The sequence below is a fragment of the Phaseolus vulgaris genome, chromosome 11 (assembly GCF_051622355.1).
Source record: "Phaseolus vulgaris cultivar YP4 chromosome 11, ASM5162235v1, whole genome shotgun sequence".
Taxonomy (NCBI): Eukaryota; Viridiplantae; Streptophyta; class Magnoliopsida; order Fabales; family Fabaceae; genus Phaseolus; species Phaseolus vulgaris.
In genome coordinates this window covers 6103450-6118460 of record NC_143508.1, presented here as the reverse complement: position 1 = coordinate 6118460, position 15011 = coordinate 6103450, and the positions used below count along the sequence as shown (strand labels likewise).

General features: G+C 36.3%; 4 protein-coding genes across 4 annotated transcripts; 1 reads left to right on the top strand and 3 right to left on the bottom strand.

The window, feature by feature from the left end:
* Positions 1 to 2343: 2343 nt before the first annotated feature.
* On the bottom strand, positions 2344 to 4019 carry LOC137824456 (protein SODIUM POTASSIUM ROOT DEFECTIVE 2). Its single transcript, XM_068630109.2, has 3 exons — positions 3627 to 4019; positions 3381 to 3456; positions 2344 to 3100 (listed from the first exon to the last, which is right to left on the bottom strand). Exons 1-3 carry the CDS (start codon positions 4017 to 4019, stop codon positions 2976 to 2978), a joined length of 594 nt encoding a protein of 197 aa, XP_068486210.1. The 3' UTR covers positions 2344 to 2975.
* A 911-nt stretch (positions 4020 to 4930) lies between these two features.
* Positions 4931 to 5803, top strand: LOC137825833 (dirigent protein 24). The gene has a single exon (XM_068631622.2). The coding sequence runs from the start codon at positions 4990 to 4992 to the stop codon at positions 5725 to 5727; it is 738 nt and encodes a 245-aa protein (XP_068487723.1). The 5' UTR covers positions 4931 to 4989; the 3' UTR covers positions 5728 to 5803.
* Positions 5804 to 6744: 941 nt separating this feature from the next.
* On the bottom strand, positions 6745 to 7791 carry LOC137824994 (dirigent protein 25). The gene has a single exon (XM_068630669.2). The coding sequence runs from the start codon at positions 7789 to 7791 to the stop codon at positions 6895 to 6897; it is 897 nt and encodes a 298-aa protein (XP_068486770.1). The 3' UTR covers positions 6745 to 6894.
* On the bottom strand, positions 6745 to 10121 carry LOC137824987 (Tetratricopeptide repeat (TPR)-like superfamily protein). Its single transcript, XM_068630662.2, has one exon. It carries the CDS (start codon positions 10042 to 10044, stop codon positions 8701 to 8703), a length of 1344 nt encoding a protein of 447 aa, XP_068486763.1. The 5' UTR covers positions 10045 to 10121; the 3' UTR covers positions 6745 to 8700.
* Positions 10122 to 15011: the final 4890 nt, after the last annotated feature.

The window sequence follows — 15011 nt, the reverse complement described above, 5'->3', positions numbered from 1 at the left end:
TCCAACTGTATATAACTAAGGCCAAAATCACAGGAAAAAAAGTATTGTTGGAAATCATTAACCGTAAAATTGGAAACAAAAAGATCTTATTGTAGTATGACATTTTACCCCATGGGCATGTTTGGTTGCACTCTGCTGCCCTGCTTCATAGAAATAACATGTTTTATACATATAGAGATGCAAAGTCACACATTCATATTTTTACAAACATGCTATACAAAATTAAGAGCATCTCATGGTAATTTCTTAAATATAGATTACAAATTCATATTCTCATTCCCTTTTGTCAACCACACTCTGTTTTTCAGCATTTTATAACAATGATTGGTTAAAAAGTATTTACTGCTTAGAACTGTCTATGTCACATCTAGGTAACAAACAATTACAATGACATTGGACTCAAGCTTCAAAGCTTAATGTAATGTTTATTTTGCATCAGAGTATTGACAACATGATGCCAGCTTCCACAGATTTTGGAGTTGCAATCGCTTAATGACTTGGGGTTTTCTGAAACATATGTGAGATGTTTGCAGGTATGGTATTAAATTATACCTGAAAGTGTATGTCAAATGTTGAGTACTATAAAGAAAACCTTTGATTTGTTATGCTTTGTATTTTCTCAACCAATATATTACATGCTACAATGCGTGACAAATTTCGGAGGTTGTCAACAGCATGAAAGACCTAATACATATCTGTGCACAACACAGAGTTGGGGTAATAAGTAATTTGCGTGTAGTTTTTATGATGAGGTTACCCTATCGTGTTCTATTTTCAATTAATCTAGTTGTATGAAACTGTTTTAATTTGGGCTTTTGGAATTATATTCTTACATTGGCCATTAGTCTTGCCTGCAAAGTGTTTCAAACAATTATCCTCTACTAACAACAACCTCAAAGCTCAACATGCAATATATGCAGGAAATGGAGCACATGTCAAATGTTCATGGTCTCCCAACTTATACAATCACACTCAATAAGCTGATGGACTCTAAAAATCTTATCTAACGCACTTTTTGCCCACATCATGCCCACCCCAACCACATATTCCTACTAAACCCTAAACCAACAATTACCAAACTCGTTTGTTTAACGATTAGAACATACAATTTATATGCTCTAACTTCATCACTGTGAAAAAAATTTATCAATTTTATATCAATGTGTCTAGTAATAACAACAATACCAACAGTTCAACATTCAAGGAAGAAAAGCTTCAAACTTCCTTCAACACGAAACTCAAACTAAAATTGAATCAAAAGAGGCTCTACAACAACATCAAAATCACACAACAATGTTTCACTTCATAATAAATTGAATCAAAAATATATTATCTTTATCACCTAACCACCATGAAAAGAGATGGAGGGCGTCCACCGAGCAAACACCGATCGACGACGACAACGAAGAACAAGACCACGGAACCACGACACAGGAAACCAATACAACAACAAACTGCAAGAGGGAACGGTGCACTGGTGAACCACGGGACCAAAAAGAAGAAGAAATTGAAAGAGGGAGAGTTCAGCCACCAAAAGAAGAAGAAATTGAAAGAGGGAGAGTATCGTAACCCTAATGAAAATTTGAACCAAAGATTAAACCTTTTCAAAAAAAAAATTGTGGACCCCGCAACAACAATTTAATATTTATATTTTTGCCACATGTGCAGTTGTACACTGGAGCAATGAGATAAGCGGTTGTTAAACCAACATTTTCCTAATTTAAATTTTGTCCTGCCACTTATCGGGTTCTCCGTATTCCCACAGATATCTAATTACTGATAAATAATAACTTACCTTTAATAAGATGATGTGATATATGGTGAGTGGAAAGGAAGACAGTAAAATGAGCTGGAAATTAGGTTGGAGATGGAAACTTCTTGCACGGAAAAGGAACAAGAAAGTAGCATCATATATTGCTGAGGTAGAGTTGAAGCCTATATAAAAGATAATTTGATCTAAGGTTTAACGTAGAAGATGCAACACTTGTTCATAGAATGTGAGGTTATTGCAAAATATGGTAAGCGAAGAAGTTGTAAAAAAGTAATCAATCACTACATTTGTGCTTGCGCCCATCCAATATACAAATTTTCCCTGCTGAAAACTTCAATACAATGTGCACATGGCTTTTCAACTTCTTGTGGTATTTTCTTTTTCCAGGGGTCCGAGGTTCAATCAAAGAAAGTAAAGCAAAGAAGGAACTCGAAGAGGAAAGTAAAACCAGTGATAAAATAGATATATGATGGCTTCTACATGGTACCTTTTGTCTCATGAATTGGTTAGAGAAAGTAGATAAAGTATATAAGGAAGATAAAACACCCCACCACCTCAAATTTGAGAAGGACTAGGCAACGATAAAAGTGGACTATGCTCTCATCATTAGGCTACTTGTAGGGAATGTAGAATGTACAATGTTCACAAAAACAACAAAAGCAAAATGAACCCTCCAACAATGGGACCTGCATAATGTCACATTAAACAACTCTCCTTCCTTTCAGAGACATTAGCTGAAAGAGAAAATGTTAGAAGCATAAGTTTTGAGAAGAGAATGCTTCCAAACACACCAGCCTGGCCTTGAGTGCTGTCTGCTACCACTGTCTGGCATGCATTACCTTCTGACTTGTCTCCCCAACAAAGTGCCTTCAACATACATTTGCAAGCTTCTCATATGCCTGGAGATACCGTTACTCATTATTGCTTTTCAAGTGCTTAGCCTCAAGGGTTGTGGTGTGAGTGAGCTTCTTCACCTTCAAATACTTATTTTCAATTTCCTTACTTTCTACTTTTATATATTAGTAAACCCCACGAGTAATGTGGGTCTTGGTGCAGGGCTACCTTTTACTCACCACAATTAATAAACAACTAAAGCAAAATGTTCATTTACAACACACACATTAAGATCCATTCACTGCTTCACAACTCATCCAATTTCTAATCATACAAACACGCACACCCCAAAGGTGTATCAAATTCAACTCTAGAGACATGGCCATAGCTGTGCATTCTTCACCTTGGATACACTCGCCAGTACCCCCAGTGGCGTCACGTCTCCGATGATGGTCACTTTCTTTGTCTCCATTTCTATGCTGAATGATCTCACTCCTACAAACATACAGGATTAGATTAGCCATACATTATTCTCAGCACAAGCATTTAATATATGGAGAAACTGTAAGATCAACAAGTCCCTTATGCTTTAATGCTAGATTGGTTGATATAAATGATTAGTTGCATTACCAAAAACATCAAACTTTGGTATTTAGAAACAACACAAAATTCAAGAATACGGGAGTAATAATACTGATGACACTTTTTTGGATAATTATATTGAGGATCTCTTATTTTGTAACTCCAAAACTAAGTGTGGGTTTACCAGACTCACCTTCCATTTTTGAAATATGTTTTCTAACTTTTCCTTCGCAGGCCTTGCAGTGCAATGACACCCTCAAAACAACAACCTGAAGGTTTCAGAAGACAAAACATGACCACCCTAATGTCATCGTTAAACAAAATGAGTATATAGAGTAACACTCCAAATTTTCATTGAGACAAAATAGTAACTAGTAAGTATCATTTTTAAATATTATTTAGAGGAAAAAAGAAAGAAAGAAGAAAAGAAAAGAAAAACCTGGTCCTTGGAGCGAGCTTCAGAAGAGGAGCGAAGAGTAGGAGGATGATTTGTTTTGATGGGCATGGGCTTGTCCTTGACATGATGTTGAGAAGGAAGGATTGGTGTGAATTTATTAGAGTCTGATACCCACTCAATGAATGGCGCATCACCAAGGAGATACCTTCTGGATGAACCATCAGCAGCAGCATGAGTATACAGGTCGCTAACATCACCAGAACTCTTTCTACGCGTGTCACGGTTATCCTTGTCAGCTGAGCTCTTTATGTGCTTCTCCATGTAAGGCATAGGACTTATGGGCAATTGGGATGAACAAGGTACACAGAGTTGGGTTTTCCTTCCATCGTGGTAGTAGCTTTTGGTCCTTCCACGTACCGTAGAACGATGGTGCATGGTAGAAGTTACAGCTGTGAAAGTAGAGGAAGAACAGAATATCTTTTAACGGTTTTGTCTCATCATTTTCACGGTTTTTTTCGAGGGAGTAATGAGTATGGCGGTTAATTTCTTTGACAGTGGCAAGGTCTAAACATATAAACTAGAGAGAAGAAGTTGGAAGCAATGGATAGCTGAAGCTACGCAAAGGCAAAGGCAATACGGAAAGGAAATAAAGATGATGCATTTGGTCCCACCAAGGAATTATGAGATTAATCTAGATTTTCAAAATTGTATTTTACCTTCTACTATTAATTACTTTCCTTTTTTTTCTTAGGGTGGTTGAGTTAGTTTGGTCTAAGAAGTGTGTTCATCTTTGGAGTGATGTGAATAGTAGTAGCAGTGGTTGTGGAATTAAGAAAGTTTGGCGAGAAGAAGACAAGCACATTGTATTATTGAGGCATGATTGTTTTTTCAGAGTGTGTTCCGTTCTACAATTTGTGGGCTCCTTGCTTTGTCTTCTTTGTATATTTACAATTTTCATGCTTTGGTAGCAGTGCTTGCACCTCCTAATTTCATTCAAAATAGTTTCGTTTTTAGTTGACCTAGTGGAATATGATAGTATACTTATTTGGTCTGTATTTTGTTTTAATTATTTTTGTCTTTAACTATTATAAAAATTACTATACTATTCTATTTAACTTCCAACTTTAGTTACATTTTTTAAAACAAGTTATTATTCATTGATGAACCTGTAGTAGGATAGAGCTACTCCACTTCCCAGAGCTGATTCAGTAAGCAACAACTCCAATATTTCAATTGTTTAAGCTCACTGCACACAACAATCTTTTATCTGCCCTTTATGCAAATCCAATCTTCCTATAAAACTACTAGTATAATCTTGGTGCAACTTCATCCTTCTTCAAAGCAACCAACCAGACCATTATTCAACTCAAGATATATATGAATCACAGTTTACAGAAAAGGCAAAATGGCCAAAAAGCTCACCTTCACATATTTTTCCCTGAAACTTCATCTCTTCCTCTTTGTCATCACCCTAAGGTGTGCCAAAACAGATATGGTCACTGAGGGGGAGGCTCCAGCCCCTGCAATAACTTTCTTCATGCATGACATCATTGGTGGATCAGCCCCTTCAGAAAGAATCGTTGCCGGCACCATTGTAGACACTCAAACCGCTAAACTTCCTTTCTCAAAACCCAACAATAGGCTCTTCCCCTTTAAAGGCGCCATACCATTAGTTGATACTAGCACTGCCACTAATCCTACACACTCAAGCACCATGGTCATAAAAAGCATTGACAAAAACAAGGTTGTTATCGATAGGAATCCACTAGGAGCATCACTAGACATGTTTTTGTTCGGAAGAATAACGGTTATTGACGATGAAATTACGCAAGGGCATGAGTTTGGGTCAGAGGTTATTGGTAAAGCACAGGGATTTCATTTGACTAGCTCATTGGATGGAAGTAGCCGAACCATGGCATTTACGGTTGTGTTTGGTCGTGAAGGTGATGAGGAGGAGGATGCTGTTAGTTTCTTTGGTGTGCACAGGACAGCTACACAGGAGTCTCATATTGCTGTAGTTGGAGGAACTGGAAAATATGATAATGCAAAAGGGTATGCCAAAATTGAAACATTGCTTTCACCTCAACAGCATACCACAAATGGCTTGGAAACACTTCTTCAAATTACTCTTTACATAACCTAGATAGTATATTATAGCAATTAGCAAGGAAGATTACATATTCTTTGTAGTTCAAGAAGCAAAACCTTTTTTCTACATGAATGGAAATATAATATCAAATAGTTGGATATCCAAATTGTAAGTGTTCTATAATAGTTGCATACTTAATTCTATACCTTTTAAAATCATTCACAACAAGTATTTTAAGCTCTATACCCAGCAAGTTCAATGCAGGGAATTTTGATGCTTTGTGCGATGACTAAATGTGATTCCAGATGTGCAGTATTTGAGAAACATTATTGGCTTTTAATCTCTGCTTTGACCTTTTTATATGTTAAAAACATATGTTTTCTAGACTGTTGTAATTGCAATGGTTTCAGTTGATAGGATTTTTCTTGCTGGGGGCACTGGAGAGAGTAGAAATTGTGCCAGAGAGGATAAAAAGGCGAAGCCTACCAGTAAATTCTCAAAATGACAGAACTGCATTGACGGCATAACCTCAGTTTCAATTGAACACTTTAGACTAATTCTTCTTTTCTAACTTCTTACAATGAACAGTTATTGAAAAGTGTTAAATTTTACTCATAATTTTTACAACACCATTTGTGAACTTTTTCTTTCTTGCACCATTCAGTTTATGGCATGCATCTGTTCCTTTTTTACCTTTTTCCTCGTCATAAGAGTTACGGTGACAAAAACATTAGTCAAAGAGAGATCCGATACCACATATACATGATGATAGTGTACAAAAAGAGATAAAATTTAACAGACCTTGCCAAAAAAAAATATGCAATAGAAAGAGAACTAAGAAGAAAAGGGAAAATATACGCATGGTGTACGGATTCTCTATGGCCACTCTTCCTAACCATGAAAAATAGGAATGGTATACATTAAATAATAAAATTTAACATTAAAAAATTGAACTGTTGGATAATGATTGTAGTGTTCTGCATATGGTTCTGAAATGCAAGAAGAAATCTTGATCCTGAGACGAGTAATGTGATTGACAAAAGAAGAAAGTATTACAATAGAGAATAATAGAAGTTGTCAAGGGAAAATAACATTTAACACTGTAATTTGTCAACATTGATTTGAAAAGCACAATATACTCTCACAAAGTAAATTCATTACAGGAAATACAGACAAGGTTGCAATGATTGTAAGTTCAACAGAAGAATGAGAGAGAGGAGGCTAATAAGCAAGATATGCAGTGAGCTGCAGCAGAGTCTCAACTCCATCAGTATTTTGTTGCTGACCGCTAACCGGAAAAGTCTTTATGATGGCAAACCCCTCTGCGTTCAGATACTTTCCGGTTCCTCCAATGATGGCAATGTGGGACTCAGAGACCTGCGTTCGATGGACACCAAAGAAGCTGAGACTGTCCACGTAACCATTCTCTTCAAACTTAGCAGTGAAAGCCATTGACTGGCTTGTTCCATCCACAGAGCTGGCTATATAAAAGCCTTGTGCTTTTCCCACCAAACCCGAACCCAACTCGTGTCCTTCCGTCAGTTCATCGTCAAACACAATCATTGTTCCAAACATGACCTTTTGCAGAGTCATTCCTTCTGGGAGCTGATTCGTGTTGGTCACCGGGAAACCAATCCCTCCGTTCACAAGGTTGTTGCCATTGTTGTTGAAGACGTTCCCTGTGGTACCGCCGAGTCCGGTGAGGAAGGGAAGGTTGTTGTTGTTAAGAATTCCGCCATTGTTGTTGTTCTGGGGAAGGCCGCCGTTGAAAGGGAGGTTTGCGCCGTTTGGCTTAGCGAATGCCACTTGAGCGTTGAGAGCAGGATTGGTAACAACGCCCGTTACGGCTCGAGCTGAGGGGTTGGAGCCTCCGAGAATGTCGTGCATGAAAAATGAGAGTGTGTGATGTTGGTCAACGCCGTTTATTGGTGCCGCAACAGGGGATGCAGGTACAACTGGAGGGAGAATGGATGAAACGGGGGATTGAGCAGTGTTAGTTTGTTGTGGTGTTTCTTCTACTTCATCCAGGATTCGAGTTGAAGTAGTGGAAGTGACTGCAAGGAATGTAAGTGCTACCAAAAGCATTGCATTGAGGGGCATTGTCATGCTCATACTCATGGAAAGAGATTTTCAAAAAATGGTTAAGATGCTATGATAATTAGACCTATGAGGAGAGACAGGTATAAATAGGCAATTTAGAGAAGCAAGTTCAAACACGATAATTGTGTCTATGTGATGGAGTTGATGTGTGCGGAGTAGTTGATGAGAGCTGCTAGCTCATGATCTCATTGAAATTCTCAATGTAGTAGTTAAAACTAGACAGTGTAAATTATAAATAAAACATTTAAAGAATCTTTCTCATGGGAAATTTGTAGCAATGAATTCCTGAAACATTATGAAAAATTGAAGTCTTCATTTCATGATAAAGGTGTAAACCTCTAACTGATTATATAATAGAATTAAAAGCATCCATAAAAATGTATTTGAGTTTTATGCGTGTTAGAACTACAAATAAAAATAGTAATTTATCTATGATTACAAACGGAAGCAAATGCATTAAAGATAGAAAATTTCCATCTTTTATAGAGACATCGTGCAGTTTTTTTTTCCTTTAATGTTATAAACAGATAACTTGTCTCTAATAAGAAAGATTATAAATTTCATCTTTAAAGTTGTCTCTAAATCAATTATTTAAAAAAACTTACTATGGATGGAAATAGACCTGGGACATCAGTGACAATGAGACAGAGGAGAAGATAAATGAGACAGAAGCAGTAGAACAAAGAAATAACCGAGAGAAATATGTCCACATGCCTGGGACCTCGAAATATCAAGTAACAAGTAACGCATAATAAGAATCATGGGAGGGAATGAGCGCATGTCATATAAGATGCTGGCTTTCCAAGCACCAATGACTCTAACTTTATATGACAAAGACACTAATGGGCATAGGGAATTCAAATGATATCATGGAAAAAATTGCAAAGATATGCACAATTCGCCCATACAGAATGCATTATATTAGATTTACGGAGATGTAAGTACAGTCAAAAGCTCACTGACACCCTTATCCTCACTGCAGGCAAACTTTATTATGGTTTCCCAGCTCCCCAAATCAAATTCTACCTTTCTCTTCTCCATCTCTTCCAACACAAAGCATGCACCATCAATATTCCCAGATTTCAAAAGGCCAACAACCAGACAATTAAATGTTTCAGAACGTGGCCAATGCCTACTTGTTAACATTGCATTCAAAACACTCAGACCTGTCTCAAAATCCCCTATCCGGCACAAACCATCAACCACCATCCTGTATGTAGCTGCATTAGGCTCACATCCCCCAATCTTCATCTCAAATAAAACTTTGTAAGCTTCCACTGCCTTGCCTTCCTTGCAAAGATAATTTATCAATATGTTGAAAGTTACAACATCTGGCTTAAGCCGCCTTTTCTTCATCTCATGGAGCAAAGACTTGATCTCTTCAACCTTTCCTCTCTTCCCAAGATCATTCATCAGCACACCAAAATTCACCGGCTGGGGTTTACACCCACGATACGCCATATCAAACATTAGCTTCTTAGCTTCATCATACTTCTCCACGGAACACAAACCCTCCATCAAAAGAGCATAAGTTACTTCATTTGCGCGTCTACCTTTCTGACCCATGTCCTCAAGCAAGGCCATTGCTTTATCCAAATCACCTTTCCTACACAAAAACCCAATGAGACTATTGTAAGTGACTACACTAGGTTCCACTCTCTTCTGAAGCATTTCATCAAACACCTCACATGCTTTCCCCCACTCGCCCTTTCCCAGCCACCCCTTGATCATTATATTGTAAGTGACAGTGTTTGGACGAAAACCCATTTCATAGGATCGACCAAAAACATCATTAGCCTCATCGAAGCTATCATTGTCTACAAGAACATTGAGAAGAGCGTTGAGGGACTGTATCGTGCGGACACAGTTGAACTGCGGCATTCTGTTGAAGAGTTCAACGGCCTTTTGGGGACCGTAATATTGAAAGAGAGCAATGAAGACGCTTTCTCTGCATTGCATATCGGTGTCTTTCATGTGAGCGAGAATGGTTTCGACGGCTTCGAACATTCTAGAACGAGCTAGTTTATAGAGCAATGCGGCATAGGAAGGGTAATGATGGCGGAAACCCTGTTCCTTGTAACGGTGAAAGAGAGACAAGGCTTCTTCTGGGTCTTCCACTGTTTTGACTTCGGTGACGAAGGGAATGCGCCTGCGAAATTTTGGAGTTGGTCTTTCATGGGATCGAGGTTTATGGGTATGGAATTGGTATCCATTGTTAGCATAATGGAGCAATGGATTTGGATTAATCCCTTTGCCTCTCCCACAGATCATTCAAGCGGAAAGGAGAGTCACAGTGAAGAAATGGACAATGGAACCAACAACAATAACATTGCTCTTACCATGGAGACCAACCTAAAATAGCAAAAGAAATAAAATATGAAAGAATATATTTTTTTATATTTTCATCCATTATATATTATTTATTTTTTTAAAATAAAAGTTTTCATTTCAGGCATATGCAACGTAAGATCCCAACAACGTAAGATTCCCAACTAGACTGACACCTCAAATAACAATCGTCATTTGTCATCATATGAAAAAAAATATTTATATATATATATATATAAATACAGGGATTAGACTAAAAACTCATATGTTAACAAAAACGATACATAGGTAGACTATACTTATTCATAGAATTATAATAATATACAAGATGTCAATGAAAAGATTCTCTATAAATAAATCATAAATTAACCAACTTATCAGCACACACATTCTCTTCACACGAAAAATATGAGTAACTCTAAACCTAATTTTCCAACAATAATCAAGATAAGTATGTTGTTCCGACCGGTTGACCTATGACGTCTTTGTGCGCGACCTCACCCGTCAGCTAGGGACTCCTTCCCACTGGTTACCTGTGGATTCCTGCAAGGAAGGACAAAAGGGCGCCCTAGCGGCCGTTTGCACTCCGACGCTCAAGTCGGCTAGCAAGAAACACCAAAACTCTACACCTCCGTATCGGAGCACCGTGACTAGCACTCTGAAGGCGGTCTAACAAAACTGTGTATTGTGTATCTTTCTCCCTCTGGCAAACAACCTCTCTCTCTCTAGTCCCTTGTGCGTAATCTCAAGACTCGAACAAGCAACTAGAGTGTACTCTGGGAAAGTCTGCCAAAAGTTCGACCCCCCTTTCCAACATTCAAGGCTGCCATAAGTATGTTGTACACGTGGAGGGCCTCACAGCGCCGTGACCCCATCTGAGGGTATCTCCTCGTGTGAGTCCTCCTACCTGGGAGTGCGTCTGCGCTAGGGGTGACTCTTTGGGTGCCAACTCATGCCCCCAACATCTAGTCACTCACTACGAGAGCGTATCTACCTTCCTCTCGTACCCCGCACCTGTCTACCCTGGGCGTGACCCTCCTCATGAGTCGTATCTATCCCAAGGGCGTCTCTGGGACGGCAGGGGCACTTCACGAGTCAGGTTGCTCTACACTGGCGCTGTTACTATGGCATTGAAGCCACCTTTCTCTTCTCTTTATTACTACCCCGGATCATCGGGATTTGAGGCCTTCCCACGGCGTCGCTCCCTCCATGGTCTTTCCTACCCATGGGTATCGGGGAGCCACACTGTGATTGCCTTGCCTTTGTGAAACCTGACCTTGGCGACGCCTTAGCTGGGCGACGCCTTAACTAGGCGACGCCTTGACCTTGGCGACGCTTCCTCTTGGCGACGCTGGCATTTGGCGTCTCTTCACCTAGGCGACGCCTTATGTTGACTTTGACCCCGACGTTGACTTTGACCTTGACTTTGTCAACGCCCGGATACGGGACGGTACATATGTCATTAGTACGAAACATCCAAGGAACATTTGTCCTAACAGTAAACGCAACACAAACTAAAACAAAATCACATTACAACCAGACATTATTAAGCTTCATCTTTTGAGCTTCCTTCATAACATGTATAATCCCATAAAACTCAGTAACCAGAGTAGTATGAACTTACAACAACGCAAAAAAAAAAAAAACTTCAATAAATTTTTCCATACTCCTACGAAAAATACATTCACAAGTAATAATACCAGAATATCCCCTAACCGCCCATTAGTGTTAATCTTAACCCTATATTATTTATTTATCATATTGGTGAGGTGTGAAAAATGGGTTGAGTCATATGACTACAAATTCTTTAAAAATATGTATAGATAAATTTACCTGAACTTGTTTAAATTTAATAAATACTTTTTTTCTGCAGTTAATAATGGCTATATATAGTTTCGATCATTTTAAAAAATTAATTTAAATTTTTTCAACTTATCTTCAAATCAATTACTCTTTATCAAATAATTAATTTATTTAAAGAGTGAAATAATTTGACTAAAAGTACTTTAAGAAGTGATACAAACAATATTACTCTCATGGACCTTATTGACAATTTGGTACCTTACCTCCCATTAAAAGATGATAAAAGATAGGGTTGGGTAAGATTTTTCAATTCCTATATTTACATCCTAACAAATATTTATACTTACCTTTATAAAAAAAACCATCACCCTCTCTCACTTTATCAAATGTAAAATATTTATCAATTAAAATTATATTTTAATTTGACATTCCTAAATTGTGATAGCTTGGTGACACCAATTTAATTTAAATTAACCCATACATAAACATTTTTCCAAGAATTATTTTGACTTCATTGTAACATTTGATACTTGATTAATTTATAAAAATAGTGCAATTTTTTATCAAATTTATTAGAGTAGGTAAATTTTTAAAAAAAATTAGAAAGATAGGTACATTTTGCTTGGAAGCATGATTTCTTGCTTCCAAGTATATAATTTTACTTCTGACAAATAATTCATGTTGAAGTTAAACTTTAAAGAAGCTTTCTGTAATTTTTATTATTTTAAACTTTGTTAAGAGAAGTCGTGGTGGTTAGATGCATCAGTTTAATTTATTTTTTTTTGGTTAAAGTTGTGCTAATAATGAAAGCTTTTCAAAAGTTATACATTAGCGATTGATTTGGAGGATAGAGAATGGAGTTGGAAGGCTGTTCAGTCTTGAATCTTCCCTCCCTCACTGATTGACTCCTCCGGGAAATGTCGAATAGTAGGGACAGCGGAAGGGTGAGATTCTTTCTTCAGCGGCGGATGGAGAGGCAATTCTAACGCAACTGTTAATGGCCGAGCCTCCTCTTCTTCTTGCTGCCTTACTTGCGATACTTTAGACTTTCTACAGCAATAAAAGTGCTTGCATATAGTGGAAGGGCTTTTGCACATGAAGAAGAAAAGGAAGAATTATTATCTATCTAAATGTTTTCTCTTACATCATTATAAATTGTGTTATACCAAGGATTAGATATTGAATTTTTATCCTTCACTAATCAACTGGTAAGTCAAATACTAGTGTTCATCACTAACAACTCTATTGAAACCGAAAAACTAGGTGCTCGAAGGAGAAGCACCAAAGCATGATTATGTGTTCATTGAATTTACCTTAATCATTATGACAGGACAAGGTCCATTAGAATAATATAAATAAGAGAGGATCCCATCGTGAAAAGTAATGTGATTCTAAATCTTGAACCAGACCATTAGAGTTAACTTCAATAATTTGAGTATCGAAGTGTCTTTGTAGTATCTCTCCCAAATATCTCGAAAAAACAATAAAAAAAAAAATTGATAATGAACTTTCGATCTTGAATAAATTGTAAGAAAAAATTGTATTAATAAAAATAAGAAAAAAAATATGAAGTGGAACAATGTAACTACAACTCTCCACCCGTTCTCCGAGCTTAAATTCAAAACAATGTCTTCCTTATTTGCATTTGAAACAATGACTTCACCAAAATAATTTAAAATAAAAATTAAAAAAAAATTATACTTATATATCTAAACACAACTTTCCTAAATAAACTAAAAAAAATAAAATTACAAAAAGTGTTCTTATTAGTACGATTTTAGTAACCTAAATTTAAAAAAATTAAACTGGTGCATCTAAACAAAACTTTTCTTATAAAAACTTAAGAAACATAAAAAATAATTATAAAAAATACATTTTAAAGCACGATTTCAATGTAAATTTGACAAAATTAAAATTTAGAAACACGATTTATTCATTTAAAAAATGTACTTTAGAACACATTTACCCAAAATTTAATTTCACTAAACTAATCTACTCCGAGTTATAATTTCCATAACTGCATTTTAATTCTTTTTCAAATATATCTCATTCATTAGTTCATCTAAATTTAATTTTGGTTCATTTTAAGGAGAAAAAGCAAATATTTAAAAGTTATTAAAAATTGTAGAGAATGATTATTTTATTACCGACATTGTATAATGCAATTGCATATTCTTTATTTCCTAAAAAGACTAGATTTTGGGTAGCTGTCCTCTTCCACATTTTTTATGCGACAAGTTGTTCAGTTGTTATATGTTCTCATTAAATTAAAAACGTTTACAAACACACTAACTAAAACTTGTTCTTTTTTTTTCAAATTTGACCTCTTTTAGACGTCAAAATTTAAGAACTACACACAAAACTAATATTAACAATTGCTTTTCATGTTTTGGTCGTTTTTTTTCTTCTTGTGTTTGATAGTTTCTCCTTCATTTCTCTTGTGGTTTTTAGAACTATTTTTTAGCTCTTTAACCTCTTGGTACTCAATCAGGAGTTAACTTATCAAATCAGTATTCTGTATTAAGAGTGTGTGGTGTGATTTATAAAAATGTACCTTACTCTTATCTAGAATACATATTTATAGTGTTTAACAATTGATTTATTTATATTTCAAATTTATCGGGATGTTACATATTTATAGAGGTGTTACCCAAATTTATAAGGAGATTACCCTTTTTAAGATGTTACCATAATTATCAAGAACTCTTATTTTATCTTTAATACATTGATCGTCAATTACTAATACCGAATGACGTGACTAATTTGACTTTGACCATTAAAAAAACTTTTAAATAACCATGATGTAAATTTCAAACTCAAAGCCAAAATATAAACTTATGCAAAAATATAAAGAAATGATTTTATATTCATTTTCGTCTGCATTATAGAAAAATATCTACATATTCCATGCTCATGCCCCATTCCATGATCATGCCCCAATCACAAGCATGACTTCGTTCTTATGATTTATAGCGAAACAACCAATAGTACAAAATATCAATACCACAATCATATACAAAGACGTTTTTTACAAAACCATCATTAAAAAAAGCATGGTGACAAACTTGTAATTATTTAGTGTTTTTAACGACGGTTCAAGCCTTAAC

What these genes read in the sequence shown, in the direction of transcription:
- LOC137824456 (XM_068630109.2), bottom strand. Translation starts at nt 4,019, where the DNA reads ATGCACCATCGTTCTACGGTACGTGGAAGGACCAAAAGCTACTACCAC. An exon ending in AAGCTCGCTCCAAGGACCAG is followed by an intron (nt 3,457 to 3,626) that starts GTTTTTCTTTTC and finishes TGAAACCTTCAG; the next exon opens with GTTGTTGTTTTGAGGGTGTC. An exon ending in ACATATTTCAAAAATGGAAG is followed by an intron (nt 3,101 to 3,380) that starts GTGAGTCTGGTA and finishes GTATGTTTGTAG; the next exon opens with GAGTGAGATCATTCAGCATA.
- LOC137825833 (XM_068631622.2), top strand. Translation starts at nt 4,990, where the DNA reads ATGGCCAAAAAGCTCACCTTCACATATTTTTCCCTGAAACTTCATCTC.
- LOC137824994 (XM_068630669.2), bottom strand. Translation starts at nt 7,791, where the DNA reads ATGAGTATGAGCATGACAATGCCCCTCAATGCAATGCTTTTGGTAGCA.
- LOC137824987 (XM_068630662.2), bottom strand. Translation starts at nt 10,044, where the DNA reads ATGATCTGTGGGAGAGGCAAAGGGATTAATCCAAATCCATTGCTCCAT.